General features: G+C 42.1%; 1 protein-coding gene across 1 annotated transcript in view; it reads right to left on the reverse strand.

Moving 5' to 3' along the window:
• The window catches only part of CYP39A1 (cytochrome P450 family 39 subfamily A member 1), a 747125-nt gene that overhangs the window by 537004 nt on the left and 193480 nt on the right, over positions 1–16641 (reverse strand). Inside the window, exon 4 of the mRNA XM_069605805.1 lies at positions 8242–8391. Coding sequence (XP_069461906.1) covers positions 8242–8391 — 150 coding nt within the window. The remainder of the gene's footprint in view (positions 1–8241; positions 8392–16641) is intronic.

Here is a 16641-nt window from a genome sequence, read left to right on the forward strand (position 1 = left end):
AGGGATCTTGGGTACAGTGGACGTCACACTAGGGATAGTATTACTGGCACGCCTGTGTCGACGCCCATTTTCGACTTTCGAAAAACAAACTGTAATACTCCGCAGCTTCCACTAGATGTCGGCCTATGCACAGCATGTGATCTAAGCAGATTCCACAAGCCTCAGAAATATATATATACATTTTTCTTTTGTCTAATTTAGACTGGCCACGCCCCCCTACGTGACTGACTATATCTACCAGACCACGCGCGCACCAGCGCACGTGCACCCACTCGAGTACCCCAACGAGTACTGACTGCTGACCGCTGAGCCGCTGTGCTGCGTGTCAGCGTTTCAGCCGTCGGACGTCTGGTTAATTTTGATGAGCGATTCGCTAAATGCGTAAACTCGAGCCGGTGTCATAGGACCTCATTCCAACCCAGGCGTTAAGGGTTTAACAGCGCCGTCGGCGCCGTTAACCCTTAACACCTGATTTCCACCTTAACGCCTGCTTTTAGCAGGCGTTAAGTACCAAGGTGCTAAGCGTCCTTCACGCTAATTACAGCACCGTAATTTACGGTGCCGTAATTAGCGTCTTCCCCACTCCCATTATGCCCTATGGGGCAAAAATGGGAATGGGGATGGGTAAATGGGGATTGGGGATTTACCGCCCCACTCACCTTGGAATGGGGTGGTAAATCCGCCATCCACCATGGTGTAAACAGAGTTTACACCATGGTGGTAAAGTAGGGTACTTACCACCTGGGTTGGAATGAGGGCCATAGTCTCTTGGATGAATATTCATCATCTTTTTTAAGTAAGTGTGGCTCTCGTCTCCCTTTAGTGTTAACCTAAAATTTATTTCAGAGATCCTTTACTCATAACTCAACGTTGAAATGAATAGGCTAACTGCTGGCATGCCCCGCCCCTCGAACCCTGCCTTGCAGCGCCAATTTTTCTTAAAGTCTCCTAAGACCTCCAGCCTGAACAAAGCCAGCGCAAACACTCCCAAAAATATTGCGTTTGTCTCTGACACGCGCACTGGCTTAACCGATGATCCGCTTGTAAGAACTTCTTCCTTGAACGCTGCAAAAGATAATAATAAACGAACAACAGCAGCACTCCTCCATTTTCCTCCCCTCTCTAATGCTAATGTAGCATTCCTACCAAACCAGCTATCTGATGCTACTATGCAAGGATGCATTGAGACTGGAGCTAGCGAGACTGTCTCTGATTCTTTTCATAACCCGACTTACTTACCCCAATTTTATATGAACTCAGAGGTGCCAACACAGTCCCAAGCACTCCAGCTCTTGCCCCAAATTCCATTATATTCACAAATTTTAGGGCCATCTCAACAAGAGAATAAACCAAGCAACATTGCAACTCATTCTCTGTCAACTTTAATGGGAGTAAATTCGTCGCTTCCAGTGCCAACATTTCAATCTACCCAAACCTCTACTAGATCTTCTGACACTCGAACAGTTAGTGAGAATTGCTCTTTTAAGACAAACCCAGAGCACTCTGTTCTCTCGAATTCGCCTGAGCTTTGTCCAACTGACACTCCACAAGACATAATTCCCTCTGATGACCCAGAGTCCTTGTTAGTAGCTTCCTTTGCCAAACCAACTCCTAGACCCTCCTTTGGATTTCCGTCTAGCTCTAACCCTATTCTTGAATCGGCTTTAACTGCTCTAAATGCTAGCATTTTCTCTCTTACAAAGCTATATGAAGTACTAGACCTTAGAGTTGCCTCCCAAAACACATCTCTAGCACTCATTCATAATAAACTTGATTGGTTAGCTTTCAACAAAATGACGCCCAACAATACGGAGATAGCTACCACCAATACTCAATCTGAATCTGCTGGTTTACTTAATGTAATACCCCTAGCGATGCCACAATCTGAACCAGAAGTTGTGCTATCTTCAAGTATAACACCAATTGAAGATATACCCCAACTTGAAACAATTGATCCTCCGAGCATTGACGCCATAGCGATTGAAAAACCACTTTACGAGCTTTTTGCAAACACTTACAAAAATCAAAGAAGAAAAAGGAAAGGTAATAGGAAAAGAACATCCCAGTGTCTCAACGACACTAATGTTAATAAAAACATTGAACAAAGAAAAATAAAAAAATAAATAAAAATTGACCTCTCCGACTTCAAAAAAATCTAAAACAAAATAATTCATAGCAAATCTGTCTTCCCCGATACAAAGGCCTTCGACTATCGATGTTGAACACGATTCAGCGTCTTCTTCTGGGCGTCTTGAAAGTATCATCCCAATTGTTCCTGTGGTTCAGATGGCTGGCATCTTCATGGGTAAGACTGTTGATAAGTCAAATTCTGTTGTAAGTGTACTTTGTCCTAAAAGCCAAACTGTTGCTAATCTGCCTCAATCTGCTAATGAATCTTTTGCTCCGATAAATCTGTACTCGACACATGAACAGCTCATGTGGAGGATGTTCATTATGGTTTACATCACATTCAAATTCCCACCCAACATCAGAAACATCATTCAAGACCTACCTTTCATGTAAACTTTGACATTCCTTTGGCATTCAGAACCATGGATCAAAAACGAAATCTAAATATAGTGGGTTCTAGTTCTCAAGAAAGCACTGCATCCTTTACCAGGTCTTTGCCCCTATCTCAAGCCTCTAAAAAAACATTACATCTCCTAGTGTCACTAGTAAGGACATTGGTACTAGGTTACCTTTGAACCTTGCTCAATCAGCGTTGCTATCAGCGAACTCAATTCAAAATCTTAATCGTCAAACATCCAACCCGCTTGATATAATTCACGAGGAGATAAGACCGGCCTTTTATCAACCTGACCCTTCCATTTTGAAAAACGAAAATATTCGTCTTAGAATGCTAGATCGACTCTATTCTGATCCATTTCCAAATAGAACGACAATATTAACTATCTTCAACTCTATTCCGGCCTTAGAACAAATAAAATCTAGTGATATTCAAGCAGTAAAATATCCAATACCTGCCCAACAAGATATCACCATTATTACTATACCATCATTATTGGTAAAAAATATAGTTTGGGACGAGAGACATCAATTATTTGCTAGAGGAATGCGTTTGGAGGCAATATCACCTCCTTCTTCAAATGAACATGAGCAATGCCCTAATTCCGTGATCTCATCTGACAAATCGCATGGTAAAACTTTGACCTTTAATGGAAAACCGGTTTGTACATGCATGAATCAACCAATTCCCACGCCGAACCCTATCCCTTCAAAATGGGATTGGTTAAAAAGTGTGAATAAAAAAAATGAACACCAATTAACTCACTAGGAAAATGTTACAGATAACATCCTTGTTTGCTCACTCACATCGTGGAATACCAGAGGATTCTCACATCTTTTATTTTCTGAATCCTCACAATTGAATAAATTTGATATAGTATTATTACAAGAGACTTGGATGTTATCCATTCCTACATGGGCTAATCATCAGGTCGAATGTATTCTAGCTTCAAAACCTACTAGAGGTAGTCCAGCTGCTGGTCTCCTTATAGCCATTCGCAACGATTCACAATTAGCTCTCGAACCATGGCTATCTCCGGACCCAGGCATACAAGTGGTTAAAGTATCCACTAATAATCCTACTCATCCTCTATTTCCAATAAGTATAATTCTAAATTTATTGGAATCCTGCTTCTTAGAATGAATTACAATTTTTGGATAAAATAGAGAATGTTCTAAATAAAACCTTAACTCTATCTGAAGTTAGAACTATCATAATATCAGGAGATCTCAACTTGAATTCTCTTTTTTCTTCTAAAATTTGTCCGGATTCGAGAGCCGCAAAATGGATTCGATTGATGAGCTTAAGAAAATTCACCATGCTTAATGGCTCCACCCCTGAAGACTCACCTCCCAGGGCAACTTAGTCCAGAAAAACGAGTCAATCAATTCTTGACTATGTATATATCAATTGTGACTCAGATAAGCTAAAAGATTCCTTTAAAGTCATACCCACTAGGCTGAGTGATCATAACAGTTTGCAAGTTCATTGGTTTCCTCATTCTTTTATTAAACAATCTGAGTTCACCTTTAAACTTGGAATCAACAATGTTGGTAATAGAATCAGATGGTTTCCAAATCAAATTAATAAATTACATAGAAGACTCAAAGAGAGTGATTTACAATCATCCTATACTTCCAAGACATTCTATAATGATACCATCATAACACTAATACAAGAAGCCCCCTCTTGGAATCCTCAAAAAAGAATATATAAGCATACACAAAATCCTGCTGTATACAATTTGAAACAAGACCTGAAGATTGCATTAAGAACTGCACCTGTTAAATATTCCAAAACTCTAAAGACAAAGCTCAAAACATTCTTTAGAAACAAGATAAAAAATCTATTAGAAGTTCATAAACAAGAACGAGCTGAGCAAATGTTAAGAGCTATCATGCTGAAATCATCTGGTGAAATTTGGAAATTAATTAACAAACTACCCTCTAATGCTCACCAGTCCATCATGCTAAATATGATATCTGAAGAAGCATGGACTTCTCATTTCCAATCTCTTTTGCTAAATTCTAATACAATGACAAAACAACTTTTTGAGTCTACTCCTGCATTAAATCAACTCAAATTTGATAAAATAAACATTGAGTTGATGATAAAAAAAAACTAAGCTCTTCTAGAGCTCCGGGGCCTGACAAGCTGACCAATGCAATTCTGAAATCCAATCCTGAATCCTGGGCCTTGGTTTTAGAAACTATCTTTGCAAGAATATTACATACTTCGAAAATGCTGCCATCTTGGCACCAAGCTATAGTGATACCCATATTTAAAAAAGGAAGTCGAGCCAATCCTGACAACTATAGGCCGATTGCCTTGCTTGATGTGCCTGGTAAAATATTTGCAAGAATCATCCTTCACAACTTCTTAAGATGGGAAACTGAAAATGAGCTCATGGATAAATACCAATCAGGATTTGTTGTAGGTGTTGGAACAACTTTGAATTTACTAACTTTAGCAATTTTAAAACAACAAGCAATCAAAGCTAAATATCTGATTTTTTAGCCCTTGTTGATTTTAAGCAAGCTTTTGATTCCGTCTCCAGGCAAATTTTATGGTCTAAACTTTTTAAAGCTAATTGCCCGTTATACATCATTTTTTTAATTCATCAATTCTATTCTGACACCAACATCAAAGTAAAAAGTGACGACTGATGGGCTTTTATCAAATCCGATTGAGACAAACACAGGCTTAAAACAAGGCTGCCCATTTGCCTCAATACTTTTTAATTTCTACATCAATGATCTTAATTTGGTTTTTGATGCAGTACGTTCGTTTCCACCAAAACTGGGAAAACATGAGATATCTTATTTATTATATGCTGACAATCTCATTCTTTTAGACAGAACTCCCATTGGGTTACAGAGAAAATTGAATGCACTATCTGAATATGCAGAAAAAAATTATTTAATACTTGTATTCAATCATATTCGTAGTAGCAATCAATTCAAGTTCAATTGGAAAATGGGAAAACACTCACTGCAAAAGATTCATGAAATTAAATATCTAGGAGTCAATCTAAATTCTCATCTATCTGATCAACCTTATAAAGGAGAATTGACTTCACGAATGAGACTTCTAGCCATTCAAGGCAATGCGATACAAAGAGCTTGTGGGAAATTCTCACTTCTCCCAGCACGAATTTATTACATCCCAAAAAGTTGTCCCTATTATCACTTATGGGAGCCAATCGAAAGCGAATCCTCACTCTGTACGGTGGGACATCCTTGAGGGTATTTATTGGAAACATATATTACCAGTACCTTCAGGTGTCCCTATTGCACTAATTCGATATGAGTAAGGACTTGTTTCTCTCCAAGCGTCAGTATCATGGTTAATGTTAGCAACCTATAGGAAATGCTTGATATCGCAAGACATGTCAAAAAATCTATTTTTTGCTCTGAAAGAAGGGTTCCAATCTTCAGCATCCAAACCCATGCTCGAATGGAAACTGACTTGTTCCGCCATACTTGAGGCAGCTGATATATCGGAAACACTACTCCTAGAATTCCCAGACAAAGCTAAAATCAAGTTATGGAAATATGACTGGATAGCCACGCTTGACAAAATCAACACTTACCAGACGGCTAAATTGGGATCTTTCCAACGGAAATCACTAAACACACCATCACAATAACTAATCAAATTCCCTGATCGGGTCTATACTGATTCATTTTTAAGATTTCGGTTTAACCTACTTCCTACCAAAAGCAAACTTGCCACCTATAACAACCTACCAGATTCTGAAAAGAAATGCAAGCACTGTGAACTACCTGACTCTATTGAGACCACAAAAAATTTGATGATTGACTGTCAACAACTTGTTTATATAAGAACAAGATATTTGTATAAACATTTTCGTCACAGCCTTTTATTATCCAACAACGAATTATGGACAGCAATGTTCAACGCTTCTAACTATGCAATCATTATTGACATTGTTCAATTTTTAAGAGAATTTAATCTTTTTCCATCACAATTTTAATCTTTATAAATGTTTTTTGATATTTTTATATGACTTTTATCTTGCCAATTGCACTTCTGATGATATAGAACAGCTTGAACAATAATAATGATTTTATCAACAAAGATCATCAAATTTATATCAATCAAAATCAGTGTTCGAATTAGGTTTGGTGCTCAACATCAAGTTAAATGCTTTTTTTGTGTGTGATTTTATAAGTTTGTAAACATTTTTGGTCATTAATACTAGAAAAGTGGCTATTTCAGGAAATGTAAAAAAAAATCAATTGAAATGTAACTTGTATATTGAAAAAGTTGTTAATTCAACTGAAACTATTTCTATTAAATAAATAAATAAATAATGGAACCGCTCTCCCTCCGGTATGTCAAACCTGGCCTTGCAGTCCTCAAATGTGAGGGGTGTTCCCCCTGTGTATAGGTCTCTCAGTAGCAGGGTTTGCTCCCTCCCCCCAATGGGCCCAGAAGTCACCATGCGTCCCTGGAGTGAAGTCCGGATTATGAGCGACTGGAGCTAGCGGGCCCCCCACACCTTTATCTTCTTACCCCTTAAGGCTTTATCCCAGTACCACAAGGTGGCCTTGGTAGATTCCAGCAGTGTACCCCTTTACCTCTGTGTCGTGCTGCCAGGAAGCCAAGGTTCCCCAGGGGTGTCTTGGTAGCTGCACCCTCTAGGGTTGTCCATCAATTCTGACCCTCTCTAAGTGGCCATTGCAGCATAGGAGCTATCTGCGCCACCCCCATGTATCTGCAGAGTTCTGGGACACCCAGCCCCCCCAACGCTTGTGGCCTAAATAGTACCTTCTTGGAGACTCTCGGTTTCTTCCTCCCACCCCCAGATAAAGGACATCACCTCCCTTTGTAGTTTCGTAATTGCTGGGCCTGGGAAGCGTATAGGAAGCGCGCCAACCACATACAAGAACCTAGGGAGCAGAGTCATTTTGACTGCTGTTATTCGTGCCAACCATGATAGTTCCTGCCTGTCCCAATGTTTCAGGTCCTCCGTCAGTGCCTTCAGTAGGCCCGGGATGTTAGCCCAGTACAACCTTTCATATGTGGGGGTCAGTTGTATGCCCAAGTATTTTACCGATTTTTGTTCTCATCTTAGGGGGTACCGGTGTCCCCAGTCTGTCACCCGCTCTGTCCTCTCAGTGATGTTGAGTGCTTTGGATTTAGGATAGTTGATATGGAACCCCGAGACCCTCGCACATTCCTCTAACAATTCTATGGCCTTTGGGAGTGAGTGTGTTGTATCTTTCAGAAACATGAGAACGTCATCTGCATAGAGAGCTACCTTTTGCGATTCCCTGGCCCCCACTTCTACCCCTTGGATTCCCGGATCATCTCGGGCCCTCTGCACCACTGGCTCCATGGCCATAGCAAATATCAGTGGTGATAGTGGGCACCCCTGCCTCGTGCCCTTCCGGATAACGATGTTCTCTGTAAGCCGCCCATTGATTAATTTTCTCCTTTTACAGCACACATCTAATTCTGTTCCTCTTATATACACAATCTTTGAAATATGTCTTTGATGGGGAGCATGATGTGAACATTTGTCCAATATTACCAGTTCCTCCCTGTGTGCACACAATGTTCAGATTTGTTCAAAAGGTAGTGAAAAGGGGGGAATCTAATTCAGTTTTTACATTCTCTATATCTCCCCAGTGTAGTGGTGCTGCAGCAAAGTGAAGACATGCATACTGACTGTGAAAGGTACATACCTCAATAAAAAGTCAGGCAGCTGGGACCCATGCTCAAACCCTTCATCAAATGTCTGAAAGTGTTCCTTAAACTCTTTGAGCGTGCTCTCACTGGTCGGACAGATTCCTTTTCCAAATAGGGTGTCAACCACTGCAGGGTACATGGCATGTCTAAAAAATACAGAGAAACATCAAGAAATTAAGTGAAGCGACATTTTTCAAATTCACCAAGGTCAATAGGCTCATTCTTTTTCTTGCCTTCAGCAGGATCTCTGTGCAACTCACCTTTAGAGGGCCAAGAACAAAGCACAAAGAACAGTTGCCTAGCATGATTCCAGCCTGTATATGTGGGCTTTCTGGAGGGAGTTAGGCCCTGATATAGCCAGATCCTCAGTTATTTTGCTGGCTGGCGTTATTTTAATTTTACCTTGCTGTGCACTGTGGGACTACTAACAAACAACACCTCACTTCAGACACAAAGTTTTGTCACAGAAAAGAAGCAATACACTCTTCCTGCCATGGACCTTCTACGAGCTTGCCTTTTCTGTGGAATCTTTAGGGAGAACATTTAAGAAACGTATCTGATTTTGTACTGCTGGTCCCACATTTCTTATTGTTTTCTCAAACTTTGTGGGACTCCACCCCCACTCTAGGACTGGAACACCTGAACAAGCAGTGGCAACACTATAGACTCAATTCTCCATCACCCTGGATGCAATAGTTCTATTATCAGTAATCTTCTAGCCACAATAGGTATGCTAATTTCAGCCGAGCAGGTTTGAATCTTGCAAGAAACTGACAGAGTTTAATGCTTGCAGAGTGTCAATTATCAGCCATGTATATTCTGCAACCATAGAATATGACTGTTCCAGTTTCTCCATCAGACACTTAGGTTTCCTAAAAATGGAGGGACTATTTGTGCCTAAACCATGCAGCCTCATATCACTCTTGTAGTGATGCAGTTATTGACCAGAGAACATGTCAAAGACTCGCCCTCTACGTGTCTCAGAAGAGACGAAAATATAATGTGAGGCGGGACACATTTGAAACCAAGCTTTAAACACTCCTAGAAACAGCTGCCATAGAATAGATTGTTGTGTGACTCTAGTAGGGGACAGATAGGGCCTAGCACGCAGCCTTAGCATGCACAAGTAGTGTGCTTTAAATAAAATAGATTAGGTGACAGGTACGAGCCTACACAGTTAAAGGACTCACTACATATGTAGTTAAGAATTCAGTGCAGGTAGATAAAGATGCTGCGTACCCATAGGGAGGGACATCACCGAATGGCAGATATGCCTCAACACCTGGTAGATAGAGAAGTAAATGTGTGCGCATGGAAGCAAACGTGACACAGCCATTGTCATTTTATAACATTGCAAATAAAACAGCAGGACGCATGTTCTGGAAATCGAGCTGAACCTCAGAGTTAAAGTAAGTCATGAAACAAATACAGTTAAATCTCAGATGTCTGCAGAGCTGCACGGTAGCTAGTGGAAAGGAATCTCAAGACTAAGAGAACCAGAGAGGAGTTTTATATGCAGGAACAGTGGGAGCAAGAGATAGCGATTCCCAGGCCAGGCGAGTGCTCGACCATTGCATTTAATTAGCTACAATAAGAAAACAGAGGCTTTTCATGTACAGGTACAAGTTATGCGTAAGCCAGGAAATACATGGAAGTAAAGCAAAAGAGCGCCACAAGTGGCTGGTTGAGTCAAATGCATGCACCTAGAATTAGCTGAAATACAAATAAATATAGGGCAATTGTGCCCGAAAAATGGCACGTCCACACGTGATCTAAAGGGTAGACATTTACAATGTGCCAAGGCTAGATAAGGCATCTGCTGTTCCAGACAAGGGGTTCCAGCACAGAGAGACTCCCAAGAAAGAAGTCTTAGACCTCGACAGACCTCATGGCGCTGGGATAATAGGGGCTGTTCTTTAATTGGAATAACAGTGGACCATTGATTTTTCTCCCCCCACCATGTGTCGCTATATTTGCTTGCACCTTGTCAGTGCCCAAGATTGGCCGTGTTACATGCCAGCCAATAAACATCCATGATTACCCCACCACCTTTTAATTTAGCGCCAGCCAATAGAGTTTTAAAGCAGTGATGTATCATGCTTCTTAACTGTAGTAGGTTGTCCCTTAGGAGGAGTTAGCAGAATGGGACCCCTCCAATCATAATTGTTGTACCTATGACAAATATATGTAGCTTAGGAGTTTGAGCCAATGAATAATAGAGATAGCTTTTTGCACCCTGTTTTTCACCGTGACATCAGCAGTGATGAATCAGCACCTCATAGGCAATTGTCATCTATTGTAACTCTGAGAACTTGAGTGAGAGCATGTCTGTCAGTATTGTTACCCTGGCTGCTTTGTGTATTTTGAATAAAGGCTGGGTTACCTCGCATTTTACATACTCCATCCTCTGTGTCGCCTCTTTTATTGGCAAATACTAGATAGAGGGCTATCTTGCCTGTTGGGCCCCTTGTTTACATCTTGGTAGTAGAGGATTTTTTTTTAGGGTTTTACAGATTGGTGATGGGGCCCCCGCTGCAACTCGTTTTGGACAGCAGAAGCTGGAGAGTGAGGCCTTGTGCACAACTGAACAGGAGGCCGGCAGATGCCCACTTTTGAGTGAAGTCCTCCTGGGTCTTCGGCAGCCCATTGGACGCAGAGGAGGAGCTGGAAGATTGAGGGAACCGCGACACAGAGAATCCTCAAAGATCCACGGATATGAGTATGGCATGGCATGTGTGTGTTCAAATTGGGACATTTTGTTATGTATAAAACAGAGAAGTGAGAAAAAGAAATAAGAGATACCTTCCAGCACGGTCTGGGAAAGGCTGCACAGCAGGGTTTAAGGCATGACCTTTTGGATATTGAGGACTGACCTCAGAAAAAAATGAAGATTGGTTGAACTGTGATGGGAATTTGAAAAGGTGATGGGATGGGGTGTGAGTAAGGGGAAAGTGTGAGCGAATTGTGAGTAAAGTGTTGTTTTGTTTATTGGTAAACTGAATATTGTTTGTATTGTTTATTTTCGTAGTGCCAAGCTGCGCGTTGCCCATATTGTCACCATGTCCGATACACCCATCATACATCTATGTAAGGCGTTCCCTAGATACAGTGCAAAGATCACCAAATATCATACTGAGTGGGTGAAAGACACCGCCGGTAAGATGTCTATGCCATGGCAAAAAGAAAGCACTTAATTGAAGGATAAACTCCATGCCATACACAAGGGCAAGAAGCTTCAAAACAGCTTAGGCATACTCGAGCTGTGGAAAACATTTGAGGAAGATATAGAGTCCTAAGAAGGAATGGATGCCTAATGTGCATGAGGAAGGGTGCACACAGCCCACAGCACCAGCGTCTCCTCTCCCTGAGGAGAGCACTCGTGTGCAGCCCATAGCCCCGCCTCAGCCAGCGAGGCAAGCGTTCGCACCCAGCCCACAGTGATGGTTGCTTATGAGGAGGCCGCCTCAGAAAATACCCAGGAATATACCCATTACAAGCATCAGCTGCGGAATACAGCAATCCCAGATATGAATCCCCTGAAGATGATATTGATGATAGTAGGAGGAAGGTAAAGGTGGTAACAAGAAAGGCACCATTAGCGCCAATGGAGAGTAGAGTATTACATAGCTTAGAGATGCAGCTAAGAAGCTGACCTGAGGAGAGTAAGGAGCATGCAGACAGGTGGTGGGGAGAAATCAAGGCAAAGTGTGGCGAAGTGTTTGTGGTGTTTTACTTTATGCAGGTGCCTGGAGGGAGAGGACGTTTGCCGTGCCTTGCTGGTACGTGCTGGAAATATCACTCTGTGCCTTAAGGAACGCCTACATAGGCTGCCTACTCTCAAGAAGCGTCGAGAAGTGTGGCAAAGTGTTTCTGGTGTTTTACTTTATGTTGTTACCTGGAAGGAGAGGACATTTGCCATGCGTTGCTGGACCCGTGCTGGAAATATCATTCTGTGCCTTTAAGGAACGCCTACATAGACTGCCTACTCTCACGAAGCGTTGCAAAGTGTGGCAAAGTATTTGTGGTGTTTGTTGGTGGTTGGCTGTGGCAAGAGGAGCAGTGCTGCGGAGAGCAGCTGCTCAGCTACTGCTTGTGAGTATGCTGGGTGACCGCCTAAGCACTTCCTGAACAGTTTGGGGTTACTGAAGCCGCAGTAAGTGAATGTTTAGTATGACTTCCTACTATCTCTATTTTTACTGGCCATAACATAATTTCAACAGTATGAAGATCTGTAAACAACGGAAATGCATGCTGTATAGCACCTCGAGCAAGGGTGGCAAACGTGCACGTAGCCCTAACCCAACCGCACCTTTATATCCCCCAAGGTGAAAAAAGAAAAACCTACTGGATGCGCTGTCCAACTCCCCAAAATATCTGGTTACCTTTTATCGGCACAAACTACCAAAGTCCCACAGCCTAGTGCTATTGACTTGCCAGTCGTAGCAGAAACATTCACCCAAGAAGCTCTAAGCCCAGGATCCTTTTCCATTGATAATAACCAATCCCTTCTGAATGTATGCCTAGGACTTCAACGTGAATCAGCTGGTGACATAAAGGTGCAGAATGAAGAGGAGCAGGATTTTGGAAACATTATTGGTTCAAACTTGTCGGCCAGTCCGGACTTTCTGAGTCTAGTCCCGACCCCAGATTCCTCTGATTCTTCCAGCGAGGAGGAGAGTATTGCACTAATAAAGGCACTATCTTTTGCAAAAGAAATGGAGAGCGATAAATCCCATTTGCGTGCAATAACTATTTCAACATGATCGATGCACTCCACCTTCTATGCACTGCCATTTCAGAAGAACAACGTGATCTGAAATTTATATTGGCAAGGGTGGTGGATTCACTCTTGGATGTTCGAAACATCTCCACACCGGGCAACACCAGGTTGGGCCCCACTCACCTTAGGAAGTCAGGGGCAGTCAAGTCTGCTTTACCGTTAGAGCCCACTATTATGATTGATAATTATGTTGTAACTGACTGGCCTTCGGCTTCTGAACGGTCCGTTAACATCTTAACCCTGGCAGATTAAGTGCCACCCCTAGAGGAGGTTGCTTCACCACAGGAGGCGGGTAACCCGCTCGGAAATTGAGGAGGAGAAATAGTCTGAACAAGGCGATTACTCACTTTGAGGAACAGTCAGGGGTGGAACATTCCCTGTCACTCAGCCTATCCAACGACATAACCAGGATTCAAGACGAATGGCGTTGAGGGGTGAAGCGGCCTCCAACAAGAGTGTCAGCGTGATACAAACCGAAGCAGACGGCTCCACTAGGGAGGTATATCTGCGGGGCCCTCTAGATGGATGGATGGTAAACAATGGGCTGGGCCAGGGAAAAATTACACGCCCTTCGACAAAGATAATTGAGACCGGCCCAACTCTGGTGAAACCTGATCCTTTCAGCCAAAACGCCACCAAGTCAGGCAGAGGGAGACCCAAGTGTGGTCTAGCCATGGGGGACAGGTCCCATATAGACATTCAGCCCTTCCTACCTGCAGTCATCACGTTTCCCGAAGATATAACACAACCTATATTATTTATAAACGTATATATGCCCACTGCAGACCATCTTCTTGATTTTATCCCCATATTTCATGTAATGGAACAAATGATCTTCGATTGGGAGATGTGACCTAAAGGCCTATTGACTATTGCTGTGGACTTTAACATGCCTACGCTACAGCGTCACCCTGCTATAAGGGCTCTGTATAGCAGTCCTATGAAGGAGCAAAGAACTCTGGGAACATACTCCCCCCTCAGTGTACAACATGGGGCAGTTTTGTTCATACTTATAACTTGGTCTGTTTAAATGTCAAAGAACTTAGTGGTTCGAGTATGCAGTATACATGGTCTGATAATGGTTCCTATTCTTGTTTGGACTATGGGCTTTTGGATCGTTTGTTTTGGAATCATTGTGGGGCCCTGAATATTCGTTTTAATTAATTGAGTGATCATGCGTTTTTAAAATGGAGCACCTACCTGACCAATTCATTACATTAACTTACCTAGGCACTAAGCTTACCTTAAATAACCAACATAACCGCATTGTTTGGTCAGATAACAATGTTGGCAGACTCTCTCATTTTTTCACCACCCATGGAATTGCCACCTTGAATTGGCTAAGAAGTAATGTGTGGAATTTTCTAAGGAATCTTTTGGGGAAACACCTATGCTTGTACTGGCATGTTAAATCTTGCTCGAACACTCGCAGTGCACAATTTGATTTGGCAATTCAGGAAATGAAGAGAGAACATAGAAGTACCAGAGCTGTGATCAAGAATGATCCTGGTCTGGTTGACCTAGAGAGAAAATCCCAGCTAAGCAATTTGGCAACCAAATACAAAAAATGGGTAAGAATGTACAAGGGCACACTGTCTAATGCTAACTGGATGTTCTTGTTCGAGCTTCTTAAGACCAATGATAACAAGAGGTTCTGATCCTTTATTAGGCAATCACTTACCGGAAATTCCAAATGTGATGAGGTCACAGTCTTGGAACGAGACTGGGTGACATTCATCACAGCAATTTATTATAAAGCTACTGCCCCTATCACTAGCAGTCCGACTAAAATATACAAAGTTAATGGAGTGCAAGATTTTGACCGGTTGGACATTATACTGATTGTAAAAGCCCTCAAAAACTCTAGAGCTCCTCGCCCAGGATGGCTTGCCAATGCAGTGATTAGGTCCGACACTGACATGTGGTTGTGCGTTCTGTATGAACTTTTTGCTGACATGTGGAGGTCTGGCATTATTCCACCTAGTTGGTGGACCTCCATACTGATTGCAGTATTTAAAAAGGGCACCAAGGATAATCTGTCCAACTATCAGCTATTGGTCATGCTGAACAGCAGCTCGAAAATGTTTGCCTAATTGCTTCTAAAAAAGTTAAATGTCTGGGTGGAAAACAAACAACTATTGCATAAATACCGAACGGGTTTTCGCAAGAATCATGCTACCTCACACAATATTAGTGCATTGCTAAGCATTATATCGAATGCCGTATGTAAGAAGGGTAAGCCATTATATGTTTGCTTTATTGATTTATTGAAGACTTTGGATACAGTAAATCGTTTCATGCTTTGGTCTAAATTGCAGAAATGGAATATTGATCCTCATTTGCTACATTTTATTAAGTCCCTGTATACAGATACTACTATTAGAATTCACACTAACCGTGAGGGGCATTTGACCCAGCCTATCGAGACTAATTTTGGTCTAAAACAGGGTTCTGCACATGCACCCATTTTATACAATCTATATACCTCAGACATGGTGCAGGCTATCAATCTTGTATGTAATTTCCCACCTTCTATCCGTGGAGAACCCATCCCAGGCTAATCTATGCAGACAATACTATTTTAATGGGCCATACACTGATTGGGCTGCAGCAATCAATTAATGCTCTGAGCTTATATGCCAGACAAAATGACGTAGTTATTAACAAAGGCAAAATTAAAATTGAGCAAACTAGGACTGGATCAAAAAGTGATGATGACTTTACTTGGAAACTTAATGCTTCCCCTATTGAAGTCGTGAGTAACTACTTATACCTGGGTTTTCCTATTAAATCGCACCCAGGTAACAGGTTCTTCCATGACTTCTTCCTTCCAAAGATTATGAGTAAGTGGTTGGTGCTAAGAAAATGTATTTACAGGAATGGAGGTTCTAACTTGGAAGGTATGATTGCTGTATACTGCACCTCCTTTATTACAAAGATACTATATGGCGTTGTTTTTCTGTCTGAGGATAAGAGAGCTTGGCTGGAAATCTTGGAAGGGAAAATCCGCTTGAGGCTTTAAGAATGGAATTAAGTGTTCAGTCATTAAGATCTAAATGGCTGATTGCTAGGTGTAAACTCTGGTGCTCAATGGTGTCAGCTCAGATGGGCTCTTTCCTGTCATTTGTAGCCAAGTCTTTCATGCCTACGTGCAATGCCTTTATGGATGGTTTGCAAGAGCACCGTGAGTAACCACTTGGTCTGAATTGGAATGTCTCCAAGTGGTGTGATGGAGAACCCCATGGGTTTGCAACTCCTAAAAAATAAAACTGCTGGACGCCACAAAAGCCTTTGACAAGGTGGACTCGGCCTTCATGCGACTCACCTTGGAAGCTTTCCAGTTTGGCCTGATGTTCCGCAAAATGCTGCTGGCCAACTACCAAGCCCCGAAGACAGCTCTACGGATGAACCAAAAGCTCCCGGCCCCAATCGCACTCTCATGCGGGATGAGACAGAACTGCCCGCTCTCCCCTCTAATCTTTGCCCTTGTGATGAAGCCATCTGCACAGAGAATTTGCTCAAACTATACTGTAACAGGGATAGACCTAAAAGGGGAACAATTTAAGATATCACTATATGCAGGTGACGTGATGCTCTCCCTCACTAGCTGCCAAAC

The sequence above is a fragment of the Ambystoma mexicanum genome, chromosome 4p (assembly GCF_040938575.1).
Source record: "Ambystoma mexicanum isolate Mex_15411 chromosome 4p, UKY_AmexF1_1, whole genome shotgun sequence".
NCBI classification, from domain to species: Eukaryota; Metazoa; Chordata; class Amphibia; order Caudata; family Ambystomatidae; genus Ambystoma; species Ambystoma mexicanum.